Below are 19,638 nucleotides of genomic sequence, written 5' to 3' on the forward strand. Positions count from 1 at the left end.
AAGGATGTTTCCTTCTCTGGTCAGTCCAGAACTCGGGATCACACCTTTCAGGACAGAGATGAGGAGAATTTCTTTCTCTGAGGTTGGGGTGACCATGGCAGAAGGCAGTGGATGAAGAGTGTTTGAATATTTTTATGAGAAAGGTAGATAGATTCTTAAACAAAAATAGAAATTGCTGGAGAAACTCAAGAGGTCAGGCAGCAAATGTGAATAGAGAAGCAGAGTTAATGTTTTGAGCCCAGTGACCTTTCTTCAGAACTGATAAATTCCTGTCAGGGAGAGAATCAGGGATTATTGGGATGTAGATGGGAATTTGGATTTCAAAACACAAACAGCTGAGCCACGATCTTATTGAATGGGCCAATCTGCTTATTTCATATGTTTATATCCACAGCTCCTGACTGTGGTACTGGGTGACGTGTTGGAGGTTCTTGGGCTACCACACCTCAGCACCAGGAAGCGCTTGGAGAGATGCTAAATGCAGGAGGGCAGTGAATATATTCTCAGGACATCGGCAAGACCAGCAGAGAGTGTCCATCTCTGGTAGCCTTGAGAAAGTAATAGTGGGTTTTTTCTGGTTTGGATATCTTTCTTGACTCTTAATTGTCCTCTGAAACGGCAAATCATGTTGGGCATGGGGCTAGATATAAGCACAGGGAGTAGGTCTTACCACTAAGAATGTTGATGGAAAGCTTTGTGTTTCTCGTACTGATCCCTATTTCTTTTTCTCAGTTTTTGAATAAGAACAACTATCACATTGACTCAGCTCTTTGAAATATTCCTTTAAATATACAGTGGCTCACTGGTTAGTACTGCTGCCTTACAGCATCAGGGACCCAGGTTCCATTCCCGCCTCAGGCGACTCTCTCTGTGGAGTTTGCATATTCTCCCTGTGTCTGCATGGGTTTCCTCCGGGTGCTCCGGTTTCCTCCCACCATCCAAAAATGTGCAGGTTAGGTGAATTGGCCAGGGTAAATTGCCGTAGTGTTAGGTGAAGGGGTAAATGTAGGGGAATGGGTCTGAGTAGGTTGCGCTTCAGCGGGTCAGTGTGGACTTGTTGGGCCGAAGGGCCTGTTTCTGCACTATAAGTAATCTAATCTAATTCTACACTCAGGTGACTATCTGTGTGGAGTTTGCACATTTTCCCCATGTCTGCATGGGTTTCCTCTGGGTGCTCCGGTTTCCTTCCACAGTCCAAAGATGTGCAGGTTAGGTAGATTGGCCATGGGAAATTGCCCAGAATCTCCAGGTTAGATGGATTACAGGGAAATGCAGGGTAACAGGAATAGTGTAGGGAGAGGTGAGTCTGGGTGGGATGCTATTTGGGAGGGGTGCAGTGCTGAATCGATGGGCTGAGCAGCCTGCTTCCACGTTGTAGGGATTCCATAACATGAAGGCCTAGAAAGGGTGCAATTCAAATTCCTTGCAAATATCTCAATCCACAGAGGTGCAAATGTGTATTCAGCTGGGGTTGGCAATAGAGAGAGGAGAGAAACTCAAATGAAAACCCTCAAATGGGTTGGGGAATAGTATATATCACCCCTCACGCTGAGGGAGGAAAAGCTGCTGCTGGGAAGCAGACGTAAAAGATTCAGAACTCTCGTGGGAGCAGATCTTCTCAGTTCTGGAGAAAATGATGGGAGTCGAACTGAAACTCCCGTGGAAAAAACCCTGGTTTTAAAACCACAGCCAACTAGACCACTAGGAGTTGGTAACGGAAGATCTGGATCATCAGGGTTATCACAATCTAAGAGGGGAAAAGGGATTCCTCACATTGCGCCTTGTTGCTCATAATGGGGTGGAGAAAATCCAGGTGGACTGTAACGATTGTCAAAAGGGAACTGGAAAGTTCAATATAATGTGGCAGGGATTGGAGAGCTGGACTCCAAAGTTAGGGGTGGCTTTGAGATTGCACCTTTGATATATCAAAGCATGGAATCCAGTTAAACATTTTGTATGGATTATTCAGGTTGAGTTAATCAAGTAAAACCAACTTTTTATTGTTTGTTGCATCACTTGTCTGTTAATTAATGGTTGTTCTGTTTTAGACCTTAGTTTGCTTCTTACAGTAAAAGTCTTTAACAATGAGACCTTCTCTATTGGTTATTTCGATTGTAGAGAGTCTCTACATTGACTAAAACAAAACGCTGACACATATGTGCTAACTGGCCTGGAATTTGGAGCCAATGGGAAATGTGCCTCACAGCACCAAAGACCTGGGTTCAATTCCCGCCTCGGGCAACTGTCTGTGTGGAGTTTGCACGTTCTCCCTGTGCCTATGTGGGTTTCCTCTGGGTGCTCGGTTTCCTCCCACAGTCCAAAGATATGCAGGTTAGGTGAATTATAGAGTCATAGAGGTGTACAGCATGGAAACAGATCCTTCAGTCCAACCCAATCTAGTCCCACCTGCCAGCAACTGGCCCATATCCCTCCAAACCCTTCCTATTCATATAACTGTCCTAATGCCTCTTAAATGTTGCAATTGTACCAGCCTCCACCACATCCTCTGGCAGCTCATTCCATACATGTACCACCATGTGTGAAAATGTTGGCCCTTAAGTCTCTTTTATATCTTTCCCCTCTCACCCTAAACCTATGACCTCTAGTTCTGGACTCCCCAACCCCAGGGAAAAGACTTTGCCTACTTATACTATCTATGCCCCTCATAATTTTGTAAACCTCTAAGGTCGCCCCTCAGCCTCCGATGTTCCATGGAAAACAGCCCCAGCCTGTTCAGCCTCTCCCTGGAGCTCAGATCCTCAAACCCTGGCAACATCCTTGTAAATCTTTTCTGAACCCTTTCAAGTTTCACAACATTTTCCCGATAAGGAGGAGACCAGAATTGCACGTAATATTCCAACCAATGTCCTGTACAGCTGCAACATGACCTCCCAACTCCTGTACTCAATACTCTGACCAAGGAAAGCATACCAAATGCCGCCTTCACTATCCTATCTACCTGTGACTCCACTTTCAAGGAGCTATGAACCTGCACTCCAAGGTCTCTTTGTTCAGCAACACCTCCTAGGACCTTACCATTAAGTGTATAAGTCCTGCTAAGATTTTCTTTCCCAAAAAGGAGCGCCTCATATTTATCTGAATTAAACTCCATCTGTCACTTCTCAGCCCATTGGCCCATCTCGTCCAGATCCTGTTGTAATCTGAGGTAAACCTCTTCGCTGTCCACTACACCTCCAATTTGGTGACATCTGCAAACTTACTAACTGTACCTCTTATGCTCGCATCCAAATCATTTATGTAAATGACAAAAAGTAGAGGGCCCAGCACAGATCCTTGTGGCACTCCACTGGTCACAGGCCTCCAGTCTGAAAAACAACCCTCCACCACCACCTCTGTCTTCAACCTTTGAGCCAGTTCTGTGTCCAAATGGCTAGTTCTCCCTCTATTCCATGAGACCTAACCTTGCTAATCAATCTCCCATGGGGAACCTTGTCGAACGCCCTACTGAAGTCCATATAGATCACATCTACTGCTCTGCCCTCATCAATCTTCTTTGTTACTTCATCAAAAAACTCAATCAAGTTTGTGAGACATGATTTCCCACGCACAAAGCCATGTTGACTATCCGAATCAGTCATTGCCTGTCCAAATACATGTCCATCCTGTCCCTCAGGACTCCCTCCAACAACTTGCCCACCACCGAGGTCAGGCTCACTGGTCCATAGTTCCCTGGCTTGTCCTTACCACCCTTCTTAAACAGTGGCACATTTACCAACCTCCAGTCATCCGACACCTCACCTGTGACTATCGATTATACAAATATCTCAGCAAGAGGCCCAGCAATCACTTCTCTAGCTTCCCACAGAGTTCTTGGGTACACCTGATCAGGTCCTGGGGATTTATCCACCTTTAACCATTTCAAGACATCCAGCACTTCCTCCTCTGTGCCTGCAATGTCAGGTGAAGAAGTAAATGTAGGGGAATGGGTCTGGATGGGTTGCTCTTCAGAGGGTTGGTGTGGACCTGTTGGGCCGAAGGGCTTGTTTCCACACTAAGTAATCTAAATTCCATCTGGCAGTGATCTGCTCATCTGACCTTCCTCCTCACTATTAAACACCTTGGACAATCTTCACATCATCTGCAAACTTACCTATCCCCCGCATCTCATCTTTCGTTTATATATATATATTTCCTATCCCCCAACCCTCCTCTTTCATTTATATACACGTTTGTGGATGGCCCGGTGGCACAGTGGTTAGCACTGTTGCCTGCCAGTGCTAGAGACCCGGGTTCAATTCCCGCCTCAGCCGACTCTCTGCGTGGAGTTTGCACATTCTCCCAGTGTCTGCGTGGGTTTCCTCCGGGTGCTCCGGTTTCCTCCCACAATCCAAAAAAATGTGCAGGTTAGGTGAATTAGCTATGCTAAATTGCCCATAGTGTTAGGTGAAGCGATAAATGTAGGGGAATGGGTCTGGGTGGGTTGCCCAGTCATCCGACACCTCACCTGTGACTATCAATGATACAAATATCTCAGCAAGAGGCCCAGCAATCACTTCTCTAGCTTCCCACAGAGTTCTTGGGTACACCTGATCAGGTCCTGGGGATTTATCCACCTTTAACCATTTCAAGACATCCAGCACTTCCTCCTCTGTGCCCGCAATGTCAGGTGAAGAAGTAAATGTAGGGGAATGGGTCTGGGTGGGTTGCTCTTCAGAGGGTTGGTGTGGACCTGTTGGGCCAAAGGGCTTGTTTCCACACTAAGTAATCTAAATTCCATCTGGCAGCGATCTGCTCATCTGACCTTCCTCCTCACTATTAAACACCTTGGACAATCTTCACATCATCTGCAAACTTACCTATCCCCCGCATCTCATCTTTCGTTTATATATATATATTTCCTATCCCCCAACCCTCCTCTTTCATTTATATACACGTTTGTGGATGGCCCGGTGGCACAGTGGTTAGCACTGTTGCCTGCCAGTGCTAGAGACCCGGGTTCAATTCCCGCCTCAGCCGACTCTCTGCGTGGAGTTTGCACATTCTCCCAGTGTCTGCGTGGGTTTCCTCCGGGTGCTCCGGTTTCCTCCCACAATCCAAAAAAATGTGCAGGTTAGGTGAATTAGCTATGCTAAATTGCCCATAGTGTTAGGTGAAGCGATAAATGTAGGGGAATGGGTCTGGGTGGGTTGCGCTTCGGCAGGTCGGTGTGGACTTGGGCCAAAGGGCCTGCTTCTAGTGTAAGTAATCTAATTTACCTATCCCCCACATCTTCATCCTTTGTTTGTAATAATAACAATAAAAGACCAACACTAACCTTGTGGCATGCCATCAGACTCTGGGTCTCCAGTCATACACGGCATCATTGACCCATCGCCCCCAGCCCATTTTGGATCCACCTTTCCTAGATTGCGTGCTTTTACTTTCCTTAGAAGTCTCCCATGTAGGACCTTGTCAAAGACTTTGCAGAAATCCCTGTAAATAACTGCACTACCCTCATCTAAACACTTGATCACCTCCTTGAAAAATTCAATCAAGTTTGTTCAGCATGACTTCCCTCTGACAAATTGACACTGCCATCTCTGGTCAAACCAAGTGGAGATTATTCCTTCAGAAAATCCTGAAGGAGGGAATTAATGTGAGTTTCTTGAATCAATCAGCTGAAGAATCCATAACGAAACACACAAAATTTAAACCAGTAAGTAAAGATTAGACTTTATTTAGCTTTCTGCACCGGAATTAAAATTCAGAAAGAAAGAGGAGATTGAGAGAGATTAAAAACATGTAAATAAAATAACTCCACATTTGTAAAATTAACTTTTCAGAGGCGTGTTTGGCATTTATTACATGCTAAAATTCACTTGCTGCTGAATGTACCAGCTCTTGGCTAAAGATAAAACAAAAAACTGCAGATGCTGAAATGCAAGGTAAACAGGCAGGAGGCTGGAAGAACACAGCAAGCCAGGCAGTATCAGGGGGTGGAGACGTCATTGTTTTGTGTGTCACCCTTCGTCAGGACTGGGGGTGGGTGGAAGGGGAGCTGCAGATAAGGAAGGGTGGGAGGGTGCAGGGTGATGACAGGTGGAGACAGGGAGAGGATACAATCTGGTTGGTCAATGGGAGGAATGGAAGCGTTGAGTTCTCCAATTTCAAATATCCTCCCTTTCCCCACTTCCCTTCCATTCCTTTCAGCCACCTACCGGATTCATTCCTCCCATTGACCAACCAGGTCGCACCCTCTACCTGTCTTTGCCTATCCCCACTTCTTCACCCAGTCCCCACCATCCCCTTTAACTGCAGCTCCCCCTACGCCCACCCCCAGTCCTAAAGAAGGGTTACATCCAAAACGTTGACTTCTTCACCACCTGATGCTGCCTGGCTTGCTGTGTTCCTCCAGCCTCCTGCTTGTCTACAATGCATCAGCTCTAGTGCCTTGAAAAAGCACTAAGTGGGTAAGTACCATTACTTCACATTGCTACACTGAATGCAATGCTGAGTCTAAAGGCAAAGACTGTTATAGACTACTGTTTTGAAAAGCAGAGAATCATTAGCAGCAACTTCCCAATATCTACACTGAACTGCACATGGTGAGAGACATGGTTCCTGTCCCATTTTACTCCATTATAATGGTAAGCATTGACAGCTGCACCATTGTTCAGACGATAGAATTCAAGCAATTATATAATTATTTAATATTTGGTTCATTTATAATTCAAGCTGTTTGCCAGGCTGAGGTAGGGCAGCAATGATGATTAATATGATAATGACGTGGTTCATTTGCCAAGAAATGTTATACTTGGATCAGGCTCTGTGTGTTGCAGATAAGCACGATTACCTCTGTACCAATCCCCAGTTAATAAATCACTCTTTTAATTCAGAGCAATTTAAAGAAAACTCTCTGTGGAATTTGCTTTATTTTCTTCTGCAATAGATTTTGCTGCCACCATCCTACCATGCCCCATACTCTGGTCATCCAACGCTCTCTTGTGTTCCCGCATCTACGTTGGTTCTCAGGCAAACATAGAAGTCAATCTTGCATTTATGTTGAGATGTGGTGCTGGAAAAGCACAGCAAGTCAGGCAGCATTCAAGGAGCAGGAGAATCGACTTTTTTGGGCAAATACCCTTCATCAGGAAGGAGGAATCTTGCATTTATAGCCATCAGCAGCATCGCTCCTTTCTCTCTCACCTCCCCGCCACCTCTGTAACCTTTCCCTCTCGGCTTTCCTTGACTGCAGATCCTACTGTAGCCTTGAGCCCAAAACTAGAGGGCATAGGTTTAACGTGAGAGGGGAAAGAGCTAAACGGGTCCTAAGGGGCAATTTGTTTCCACACAGAGGGTGGTGCGTGCGTGGAATGTACTGCCACATGCAGTGGTACAGGCTGGTAAAATTACATTTAAAAGGCATCTGAATGGGTTTATGAATAGGAAGGGTTTAGAGGGATACAGGCCAAATTCTGGCAAACTACATTGATTTAGGATATCTGGTCAGCATGGTTGAGTTAAACCAAAGGGATTGTTTCCAATCTACATGACTCTATAATTCTCTTTTAAAGTACCTTGACATGTTTTACAATGGTATAAAAAGCACCTCAACTGCAGAATGTTTCATTCGAAAAACTGCTTGCCAAATCATAAAAAAAAATGCACGTTGAGTGTGTTAGAAAGGGTGCCAATAAAGCAACCTGCCTTATCCCAGATTGTATTGAGCTTCGCGTGTTGTTGGAGTTACCCTCAGCCAGGCAGGTGGATACTCCAATATACTGTGGACTTGGAGGAGATCAGATGTCCACTCAGTGAGTGTAAAGTAAATTGAAATTCAAACTGCTGTGGCACAGAAACCTTGGAGATTTTAAACAAGAATAAACAAACTTATAGAACATGCGATAACCTTAAACACTTTGCAGCTACTTGAAATGCAGCTGGTGTTGTAATGTAGGAAAGGAGTCAGTTTATTTCTACATATCGTTGTAGTGTCAGTGGTGCTACCCTGCAACAGGCATTGGACCTAAACTAGATGAACTTCAAATAGTGCCAAGAGATTATTTAAGGACAGGGGAGTTCTTCTCAATATGTTGATCAATATTTATCCCTCAACCATATCACCAAGAGGTATCAAGGTATAACCTCACTGCTGGCTGGGGGAGCCAGCTGTATACAAATTAGCTGCAACATTTACTACAGTACAGCAGTGACTGTGTTAAATGTACTTCATCAATTGAAAAAGTGCTTTGGGAGTAGGACATGGATTTGAAGGGCTGTTTGGAAGAGTTAGAGAGCACAGCCGAAAGACTGGGAGGCTAGTTAGCATCTCAACAACAGCTGAAGGAAAGTCGGACCTGCAAATTTGTAAAATTAAAGAAAGCAGTCTTGGGGAGGAAATTCTATATAGACTAGGAACAGAAGGCGGCCACTTAATCCTTCGACCCTGCTCCACCACTCAATAAGATCATGGCTGATCTGATTTTAACCTCAAATTTAGATTCCTGAAAGCCCCCGATAATCTTTCATCCTCTTGGTCATCAAGAGTCTACCTCTGCCTTAAGAATATTAAAAGATTCTAAATCCACTATCCTTTCAGGAAGAGAATCCCAAAGAGTGACAACCCTTGAATTTTTTTTTCCTTGTGTCTGTCTTAAAAGGGGCTCGAGATAAAACTAGTTCCAGATTCTGCCACAGGGCAAGAATGTCTTCACACGAACCTGCTCCATCTGGAAACCCACTGTAATACAGAATTTTTTAAAATCATACCACAAATAATAATCGGCGTCTGGGAAGTTTGACATCACTACGCTGTGCAATTAATATTATTTGATTAATATATAAAGCCTTTACAATGGACCAGATAATCAAAATTGGCTATTGAAAGGAATTTTGAATGAAACTGCTTTTCAAGATAATTAAACAGGTTAATAGAATGCTGGATTTTAAATCTAGGAGAAACAGAAGGAATTGCCTGTGGTGGTATTATTATTGAATTAGTAATCCAGAGATTCAGGTAATGTTCTGGCACCTGAATTCAACTCCCACCACAGGAAGATGGTAGAATTAAGAGTCTAATAACATTCACAAAACCATTGTTGGTTGTCAGGAAAAACCCATTTGGTTCACCAATGCCCTTTTGGGAAGGAAACTGCCATCATGCCTAGCCTACATGTGACTCCAGACCCACAGCAATGTGGTTGGCCCCTGGGCAATCGGGGTGGGCAATAAATACTGGCCTAGCCAGTGATGGCAACTTTTCCACACAGGGCGATGTGTATATGGAACGAGCTGCCACAGGAAGTGGTACAGACAAGTACAATTTCAACATTTAAAACACAGCTAACGGATAGGAAAGGTTTAGAGGGATATGGATCAAATGGTCTATTTCTACGTGACTCTATAATGCCCATGTCCCGTGATTGAGTAATGAGTTTGTTCCCATTATCAGAAGCTTAAAGACAAAGTGTTGGAGAAACTCATTTTAAATCTAGGAGAAACAGAAGGAATTATCTGTGGTGGTATTATTATTGAATTAGTAATCCAGAGATTCAGGTAATGTTCTGGCACCTGAATTCAACTCCCACCACAGGAAGATGGTAGAATTAAGAGTTTAATGACATTCACAAAACCATTGTTGGCAGCACCTGACGATAAAATTTTGAGTTCAATATAACTTTTCTGAAGAACTTCTCAGGTCTCCAGCAGCATCACTGTTTTGCTTTGACCTATACTTAAAGATTAATTTGAGCCCTCCATAGTCACATACTTGAAGTCAGTGCAACCTTGAACACTCAGCATTGAAGTTGATTGTGCCATTTAACACATTAGATGCAAGCTGGACTACTGAGTGCAGTAAGTCTCTTGCCTTTGTTTTCAAATCTTATAACATCATTCCATCTCCCCATAGTGATCTTCACTTTCTTCATGCTGATGCTGTATAACATGACTAAATGTGGGGTTATATATATCAGTATGAAAAACAAAGGAAGAGTACTCTTTAAATGATGTACAAAGGGATCAGGATGTTCTTGTTCACCAGTCAAATGGAAGCAGACAAACACCCAGCAAACAATTGGGAAGGCAAATAGCCACAGAATCATAGCATTCCTACAGTGTGGCAACAGGCCATTCATCCCATCAAATCCACACTGACCTTCCGTCAAGCATCCCATGCAAACTCATCCCTCTACTTTCTTCCTGTAACACTGCATTCCCCATGGCTAATCCATCTAAGCTGCACATTTTGGACTGTGGGAGGAAACTGGAGGACCCAAAGGAAACCCAGGCAGAGAAGAACGTGCAAACTCCACATGCAGTATAGTAGCCTTCATTCCGAGAAAGAGATGCCTCACTGCAGTTAGAGAGGGCTGTTGTGAGACCACACCTGGAGTACAGTGTTGGTCTCCCTACATTATACTTGCCATGGAGAATGCAGCAAAGGTTCAACAGGCAGACACCAGGAGTTGTTCAACAAGTCCCGAAGAGTTATTCACCAGAGTTTAGGAGCCGAGGGGATCGGATTGACAGAAAAAACTTTAACAGTGCTACATAGATGAGGTACAGGGTGCTTTCCCTGACTGGGGAGTCTAGAAACAGGGGCACGGTCACGATAGAGGATCGACTATTTAGGATCGAGATGAGGAATCCTTTCTTCACTCAAAGGGGAGTGAAATCCTCTATCACAGAAGGCAGTGGAGGACAAGTTGCTGAATATATTCGAGAACAGGAATAGGTCCTCCGGCCCATGTTGTGCTGAACATGACGCCCAATTAAATTAATCCCTTCTGTCTGCCCTTGGCCCATATCCCATCATTCCTTGCATATTCAATATAGAATATAAAAATTAATCAACAGCAAACAGTTTGAGTTGTCGAGCTAGAACCTGAAGTGATTTGTAATATTCTATGACAACAGGCATCATGGGAATCCTACTTAAAATATACAACTCATTTAATCACCAGACCTCTATGTTGCCAAATCAGTGCAAATGTAAACGTTATTAGCTCTTTCAGATCATAAAGAAATTCAGCTTGCATGTAGCAACTGATCATCAACGTGATAAACATCTTGGACATAATATTCACTGCAACAGTGTTCAGAAATGCAGCTGGTTCATTATATAACAAAGAAAGCAAACACAACATGGCAATTGTGGTTATGTAATTAGATGAGGAAACCAAAGGCTGGATAAATGATCTGGGTGACACATTCAAACCCCTTCATGCCAATTTAAGAGTTTGACAACAAAGCTGTTGACTTGAGGTTCAATGTTGTTGTTTGGGGAAGAAAATCTCTTGTCCTTTCCTGGTCTGACCTGTCTGCGACTCCAGCCCCTGAGCAATGTGACCGACTCTGAAATGCCCTCTGAAAGAGCCAGAGTCAATCCAGCCAATGATGAAGACAGCAGCTCATGGGCCAAAAAGGATGGGCATAGATGCTTGTGACACATTGTGAACAAAAATAAACAACCTAAAACCAATACAGCTGACTGTTAATTGCCCTCTGTATCTAGGTAAAAACAATGACTGCAGATGCTGGAAACCAGATTCTGGATTAGTGGTGCTGGAAGAGCACAGCAGTTCAGACAGCATCCGAGGAGCCGTAAAATCGACGTTTCGGGCAAAAGCCCTTCATCAGGAATAAAGGCAGAGAGCCTGAAGCATGGAGAGATAAGCTTATGCCCTCTGTATCTACCTGACAAATAACTCAGGAGTAGACAATAAATGCCAGTGGTAACCACATCCTGAAACAGAATTTTTAAAGATCGAGGAATCATACAAGTTATGGTAAAACAATATTTTATTCAACTTTGCTTACCAGAATCATTTTCATTGTCACTTGAATCATTAGCAAGTATGCAAATACGTTTTGCAAATGATTACAGCCATTTCCTGTTTGCATTTGGAGTAAGTAATTAAATAAACTGCTGTATTTTTACTTTAATAAATAGAAACAAGGAAAAGATACAAAGGAAATGTGTGGAAAGGGTGAGTGGGGGTGCCAGGATAAGGGAGCACATAGCTACAAATGGTTCAGCCATGATTTTGGCAAATAATGCCCATGCAATGAAATGGTCAAACTTCAAACCCAAATGGTACTTGCTCTGTACATCATTATGTTGCCTTTTTCTTCTGCTTCATTCAGGCACCAGATTCGCAGACAATTGCAATTTAAACATCATTACATAGGGTGCATTTATCAGTTAATGCAGTGGGGCAACTCCATCCAGTGTTTCAAGATTCCCCCCCCAATGTCAAACAGCTGTGTAACACCATTTCAAAATAGGATCCCACACTGATGGCTCAGCAATGCTTTTTCCTACTCATCACAGAAACAAGCACGTGATTTTGTGTTCCCTCCTGTGTGAATGACCCAAAACAATCAATCTTTGTGGTTCCCATCTCCCATTCTGTGTCCAGTTGAGTTGATTGTGTTCAGTTTCTTGCCCCTCCCTTGTTTGGTCTGGTACAAAGTGACCTGAATGAAGTCTACCCCTAAATGAGCCTCAGCTTGAAGTCGAGATAATCGCTGCAGACATGACTTGAGCATATGTTCATAAGCTTTTATGTGGTGCAGCAAGAGGAGGACAGCTTTGGTAGCATGGTTCCCAGATTAAGGGCAGGGAGGTCTGGAACTGGTTATGTTGTCTCAATCGCTGCTTTGCAAGTGGGGTAGCAAGAACTTGGCCAAACCATTAGCTATCTGTTGTTGGGTTTGCTCATACGAGGGGACTGTGGCAAGACAACGGCAGAGAGAGAACATCAAGTCACCTTAACCAAAATATGTGCATAAAGGAAACTCAATGATAATGGACTTGAAAGTTAACCATCAGCCTGTCAGAGTTAGACATCAAAACAGATGCATTCATTTTGTGCAAGACAAGGATGGCTGGTTATAACTGAACGCTAATTTTCAGGACAGTGCTGCAAGTTGACACAGATATATGAAATAAATTTTACATTTTAATCATACTTTGAACATGTTTGCATTTTATATGTGAAAATACTGGAGATGGGACATGGGAAGAGGATCTTTATGAACTAGCGGTTTTTAAGTCCCCAAATTTTGCTTGTTTTTCATTAGTTGTGAAAAGGCAGTGTTTTGAGTGGACTGACTCGTTGGGTGACAGCGGCGCGTGGGCTGTGCAGTTCGAGGACATCTGATGAAATCTCTCCAAAGTACAACCAATCTGAGATGAAGATAGTGCGCAAAACTGAAGTTGGATAGGCTAGGGGAATCCAGAACAGGCTTTGTGCAGGTCAGAAACTTTCAACTAGAATCACTGCAGCTGGAAGCCAATTAAGGAAAACATATCATAGGTCAGATTTTGGAATCAGCACAGATTTGAAACCTTGCAACATTCAATGTTATATAAATCCAATAATTGCGCAGCACACCCTTCATCACTAGCATAGCAAGTGCCAGCCTAGATTTTGCCCTCAAATTTGAGAAGAATATGTATTCAATTCAAGTTGATTCACCAACACACCTTTTCCACAGTTACCTAACATTGCTCTCCTTGACCTCCTCCTGCCTTTGGTGGCAAGAAAGTTTATATTTTGAAAGACGTTGTACATGAATAAGATGAAAACTCAGGAGTGAAGGTGACTGTTGCTTGCTCTTCAATAGGTCATGGGTAGTTTAGATGTGCACTGGCATGAGTTGAAATAGATGCACCATGGAGCAGGTTATATTGATAGGGATAAGACATGTCATATTTAGAGAGGGGGAGAGAAGATTAATGTAATTAACCTTCAGTGCCAAATTGAATCTTTCAGCCCAGTCTTTCTGCTATGTAAATTGGGAAGGTTAAGGCACCATTAAGTACAGTAGGACTTTAGGCCACTTGAAGTTCAGAACCAATCAAAAATAACACTTTCATATCAATGAAATCAGACCCTCATTATTTAATGATAGCTTCCTCATAGATGAGATCCTAATGATTGGCACCTTTAACTGTTGGAATAGATATAAAGAGAAAAGATCTGCTGAAGTATACAGGTGACTCACAGAAAACTAAAGCGGTAATGAGAAGAATGCATAGGCAAAAGCAAGATACCAGCTGGTTCTAAATGTGACGTTTCATATCCTCGTTATTTCAATACAATTTGAGAAGCGATGGGTGAAGAAAGCACAGCTTAAGATCACAATCACTCACCTTTCATTTATTAATTTGATTGTAATCATAACTTCTATTGAAAACTCTTAGTCTCCATATAGTCCACTGAAAGAAAGGAATGGTGTTATAACTTCTAATTCTAATTCCAGTGAGGAGAAAGGGGCAAGTTACAGTGCTCTTTTTGGACTTGGGCAATTGGATATCAAGGGGAACCACAGTTCTGGAGTAGGTTACAGGGGAGTATAGGATGTGGCGTTTGAATGAGGCAAAACACAGAACCTGAGAATGTTACTAAGGACATCAGAAATCCTCAACAAAATGCAAGTTTGTAATGCTTACAGTATAAATAAATGCACCACTTTCCCTCTAATAAAGGCAACAATGGCAGCAAGCCCCGTATTAGGACCAACTGCTGACAGAACTGAATGATACAGATAATAGCAGAATCTAGATTACAGGCTTTAATTTCAATTGTTGAGAAAATGACTCCATCCTAACGATGTGCTTGCTGCTTAACTTATCCTACAGTTAAGACAGCCACCAAATGAATATGGTTACGGGTTACATTCACTTTATATCCAAGTATTACTTTATGAGATGGAAGGGTATCTTAATTAGGGGCAAAAAAGCTTCTGCAGGTAGGTTCTTGAATCTCAAATATATGCAAAATAAATATGGATTGTATTTGGCTGGTTAAAGCATGGAGGGGTCTGTGCACTGTTTTGCGAAGGTGTAAAGCCAAGCTCAAACATCATCCCTGGCGCTGAAAGTCTGGACTGGGACTGAATACCAATTTGAGAACCAGCTTTCCCAAGGGATATTGTCAACATAAGTTATCGGTTACTCTAGTCACCAATAGACAAAGTGTCAATGAATCAATCAGCACACGTTAAAGTGACTGGTTTGGCTTTCGAGATATGAGAACAAAACGTGTTTACACAACAGCACTGGCATCACACATGAGGCCAGTGAAGAGCTCATTCTGAGATCCAGCCTTGGTTAAAACAAAAACAATTTTGTAATGGTTGGCCATTAAGAAGAAAACCATTTAGAATCATGAGACGGAATAAATGGCTCTGGTGATGGAAATGCAACTACCAAGATAAAGATTCAGTTTCTTATTGATATAAATTCTCTGAAAGTTTACTGAGACCAGGAGACCTCATGTATCCATGCTAGAAGACTGAGGAATCAAGAGTCATGGTGTTTGCCAAGACAAGGGACCATACTTCACTGCCTCATCAAGTTATAGAATGAAAACATTGAGACAGTTACAATCTTAACCTTTCCCATCTGATTAGCTCATGTTATCAGGTTGGAGCTGTGTGTATCATGCAGCATTTTATTATAAATTATTTCGAGGGAAACCCTGAGCTCCAATCTGCTCAGCCAACAACCAGACCAGAGTTATGCACATTTAAATTAGAACCGCACCACCACTGTGAAGCAATACAACATTAATGAAACTGAAATAAACAAACTCAACATGGCAAAATTTTTAATGCAGTGTTTACCTGCCTTTCTGATAAATTTTCAGTCAATGCTCTGCTGAACGGCCATTCTTCAGAGAATGCACCTACGATCACAGGGTCCGTACGCAGCATTTCCCTTACTCGGCTGTGGATCTTTGTCGAGGGGGGTTCGGGTAGAGGTGAGTAGAAAGAATGCCTTCACCCTCCAGAAGAATCAGATCGTTTAAATTTAACGTGGTCTTCTGATGTTCTGCAAGGAGGCTAGGACAACCCAGCTCCCTCAAGAACAAGAAACACAGATTCACAGCTCATTTCCCAACTCGTGCAAAGGGCAAGCTACCGCAAGAAGTAGACTCCCAAAGACAGTGGCTGGAGAGGCAAACTGCCGCATACATTACAATCTGGGCAATAACATGAGCATTACTACTAAAAAAAAATCAGTGGGAAATGAGCTAGGCAAAGAGATTCCAGTTCAAAGATTGCACAACGAGTTAATACTCAAATGTAATTATTTGTTTAATTCTCTGCAATGGGTCAATGCTTTGGTCACCAAATGTTTTGTTCACTTATCCTCTGGGTCTTCAGTAACTTATATTTGAGCTTTGTTCTTCAAGCAAGGGGGAGGGAGGGAGAGAGAAAAACAACTCAGATTGATTGTATTCTTTGTATGAAGTAATGGGAGCTATTAATTTTAAATGAAAAATGTCTTTGCTATCTTAGCAAGTTTACTCCAGTGCAACTTAATCCCAGCTGCTACTGTATTCAGTGCAGATCAAATCCAACTGGGCTACATAAATATCTTTTATAATTAATTATAACTTCAATAATTTTAACAGTGCCAGAAAAATAGTAATTGCTTTTTTCATCTATACTGGTATTCTTTGACGAGGTCCAACACAGGTTGGAAGTAATGCTGAACTCAGGGCCATCTGGATAATAGACAGACACAGGTAAGCTAGAAAAGCAGAGGAATAATTCCCTATAGCTGGTGCACCAGAATGTAAGTGCCCACACTATGCAAATACTGGGTCTATTACACAATATTCCAGAGATTAATTCAGAGTAAATTGAAGCTTTTGTTTTGTAAGTGAAGAACTGAGGAAAATGGTGAAGAGCTCAAAGTTAGTGAATAACTAATCATCATTCACTTGTAGATTCTAAATGATCAGTTCAGAGTATTTTCCCTGATTTAATTTGTAGGCAGACAAGGCTGTAAAGGGTAGAAGTTCAGACTAAAACCGACAGCTAAACTGTACCTGAGCCTGCACAATGTATTATCAAAAAAATTGCAAAAATAGGTAGTATATGGCAACTTAAATTCAACCATATGCACTTGATATTTTCAGATGCTCAGTGAGGACACTGTCCCTCTCAGCAAAATGATTTCTGCCAAGTTACAGATTTGCAGCACTTCCAGCATTTTTTAAATCCCCTATTACATTGAACCAATTTTGGGAATGCAGCTTTATCATACTTATCTAAAGTGTATGGCAAGCTCCCAATGTAAAGGAGAAAAATGAAGGATTCAGAAATTTCACATCATTTCAAAACCACTCTGTCCCGTAATGTCATTGCACATATTCTGTTTGGCAAACATGGGAGGTGACAAACACTCAATCCCTGTTTTCCACCCCTCCAAGCAGAAATCAAATTCTGCAGTTATCAGGAAAGAACAGATTCCATTTTGTTGGGATGGGTGCTAGCTTGCAGGTCTGGAGGAGTATCATGAGAGAGTGATGCAAACATGCAGTCATGGATGGCATGAAGTCAATCCACTAAGCCATGATCTAGGTACATTTGCCCCACCTCATCTCTTACGTGAATGGATGTCTATCTGGGACCCCAACATTTGCACTGCTTCAGGTTTCGATCCTCATCTGCTTTCTCCCCATCTCACCATGAGAATACAACAATGCTGATAATTTCATTGTTACAAATCATCTCAAAAAGAAGTGCAATTTGCTCTTCCACTCCAGTTCACGTCTCTGTCCTGCCTTAGCGTCCATGATGGACACTATCATTTCTCAGAGCCCTTACGATGCCGTCGGAAGCTTGAGACATTCTCGTTCAGTGCACAGATCCTTCTGGAGAACTCCTCGAATCCTTCAGCGTCGAGCTCAGCCAGAACTTGGTCATCACTCTCTACTGCCACGGCGTGATCCACAGGAATGCAGAATCCTTCCAGCTGCTCATCTGAACTGAAGCCAGTAGCTTCCATGCCGATGATCTCCTCAGCCCGCTCAACCGAGCAGAAGACGCTGCCACCCATGGGATGGCTTAAGTCACCTGATGGCAGATTACTCGTGCTGTCTGCGTGCACACTGAGCAAAGTTGTTCCATTCACTTCAGATGATTGCTCAATGATAACCTCTTGTGTCTGGGCCTTTTCATAAACCATGCCATTTTCATTGCTATGCATTCCATTCTTCAAGACATTGTACACAGCCTTCTCCTGGTCTCCACCTTTGAAGGAATCACCTGAAACTTCCAATGCTGAAGAGGTATGCACTTTGCTATCATCTTGTGGTTGTGCCTCGAGGGTTACAGCATGACTTATTGCTGTATTGTAGCTCGGGGGCTGATCTTGTTCAGAGTTCCCATGTGACTGCCTCCAAGCCCTTTCTGGAGAAGCTGCCTCTCTACTGTGGAAAGCAGTATCTGATCCTGCAGATATGCTGGTCGTGTGTCTTCGAGGTACAGGAATGGCACTGGATAGAGGTCGATCACTTCAAAGAGGGGGAATAAAAGAACCAGTTAACTTGGAACACACAAAATTTATCAATTATGTAATTTCACTACATTACCACAACAACTTGCATTTATAGAGCATTTTCAAAAGCATCCTAAAGCACTTCACAGGAACAAAGTTGAACCATATACTAGGAAATATTAAGCCAAGTTGGTCAGAGATAAGTTTTAAGAAGCACTTTAAAATGCAAGACAGAGCACTAGACAGGAAAATCTATAGGAGAAAGCGAGGACTGCAAATACTGGAGATCAGAGTTGGGAGTGTGGTGCTGGAAAAGCAAGGCCAGTCAGGCAGCATCAGAGGAGCAGGAGCATTGATGTTTAGGGCATAAGCCCTTCATCAGGGCTTAGGCCCTGGAGTATCTGAAGACATGGTGCTACACGATGATGCAATCAAATGTTTAACAAGGCACAACAGATGGAGCCCAGAGGTCTTGGAAGATCTGGGGCTGGGATGACAAGGTTATGAAGGGATTCCAAGGGAAGGATGCCAGTGTTAAAAATCACTGCGTCACTAGATGGGAGAGCACAATACATCTGTGTAACTGGGATTTGTTTTGAATATCAACAGCTGAGCTCTGTATGCACACAGTCATTTCTATCCATCACTTTGAAAACATTTCATACACTTGCATTATTAAAACAAAAGTTACAATAGTTAAGAACAGCTCACCTCGCTGCACCATTGTAGCTATTTTCCTCACCAAAACAAATAACATTAATGTCAGGTATATGCTTTGTTCCATGCCAGCAAGAGAATTAAGTGCATGGCTATCCCAGATGGGTAGTGACAGGACTATGAAAAATTGAAAGTATTACAAAAGGACTTCCTCTATCTCATGAATTCCAGATGATTTCCACCTTCATGGTAGTGCTTTGATCATCTCACTTAGACAAGCATTTGAGGGAGAGGGGAATACAGACTGAATTTTGTAACAATCCAGATGAGAAAAGACAAAGAAAGCTCAAGTGGAACATAACATCTTGGCTATTGAGTGCAGTTTTGGTCTCCTCATCTGAGGAAGGGGCTGAAAATGTGTTGCTTGAAGAAGATCTCACCTGAGGAAGGGCATTGTTTCGATTGGTCTCCTCGTCTGAGGAAGGGCATTGTTTCTATTGGTCCCCCAGTCTGAGGAAGGGCATTGTTTCTATTGGTCTCCTCACCTGAGGAAGGGCATTGTTTCTATTGGTCCCCTAGTCTGAGGAAGGGCATTGTTTCTATTGGTCCCCTAGTCTGAGGAGGGCATTGTTTCTATTGGTCTCCAAAAAAGAGAAAATGCTGGAAAATCTCAGCAAGTCTGGCAGCATCTGTAAGGAGAGAAAAGAGCTTACGTTGCGAGTCTAACTGACCCTTTG

The 19,638-nt window shown here is 42.8% G+C and overlaps 1 protein-coding gene across 2 annotated transcripts in view; it reads right to left on the reverse strand.

Annotated features, from left to right (window-relative positions):
* Positions 1-11,724: 11,724 nt before the first annotated feature.
* Positions 11,725-19,638, reverse strand: part of uvrag (UV radiation resistance associated gene) — a 338,769-nt gene continuing 330,855 nt past the window's right edge. For both annotated transcript variants that reach the window (XM_043692472.1, XM_043692474.1), the window contains one exon: positions 11,725-18,260. In XM_043692472.1, the coding sequence (XP_043548407.1) occupies positions 17,552-18,260 (709 nt within the window). In that variant the 3' untranslated portion in view covers positions 11,725-17,551. The remainder of the gene's footprint in view (positions 18,261-19,638) is intronic.

Source organism: Chiloscyllium plagiosum, chromosome 6 (assembly GCF_004010195.1).
Source record: "Chiloscyllium plagiosum isolate BGI_BamShark_2017 chromosome 6, ASM401019v2, whole genome shotgun sequence".
NCBI classification, from domain to species: Eukaryota; Metazoa; Chordata; class Chondrichthyes; order Orectolobiformes; family Hemiscylliidae; genus Chiloscyllium; species Chiloscyllium plagiosum.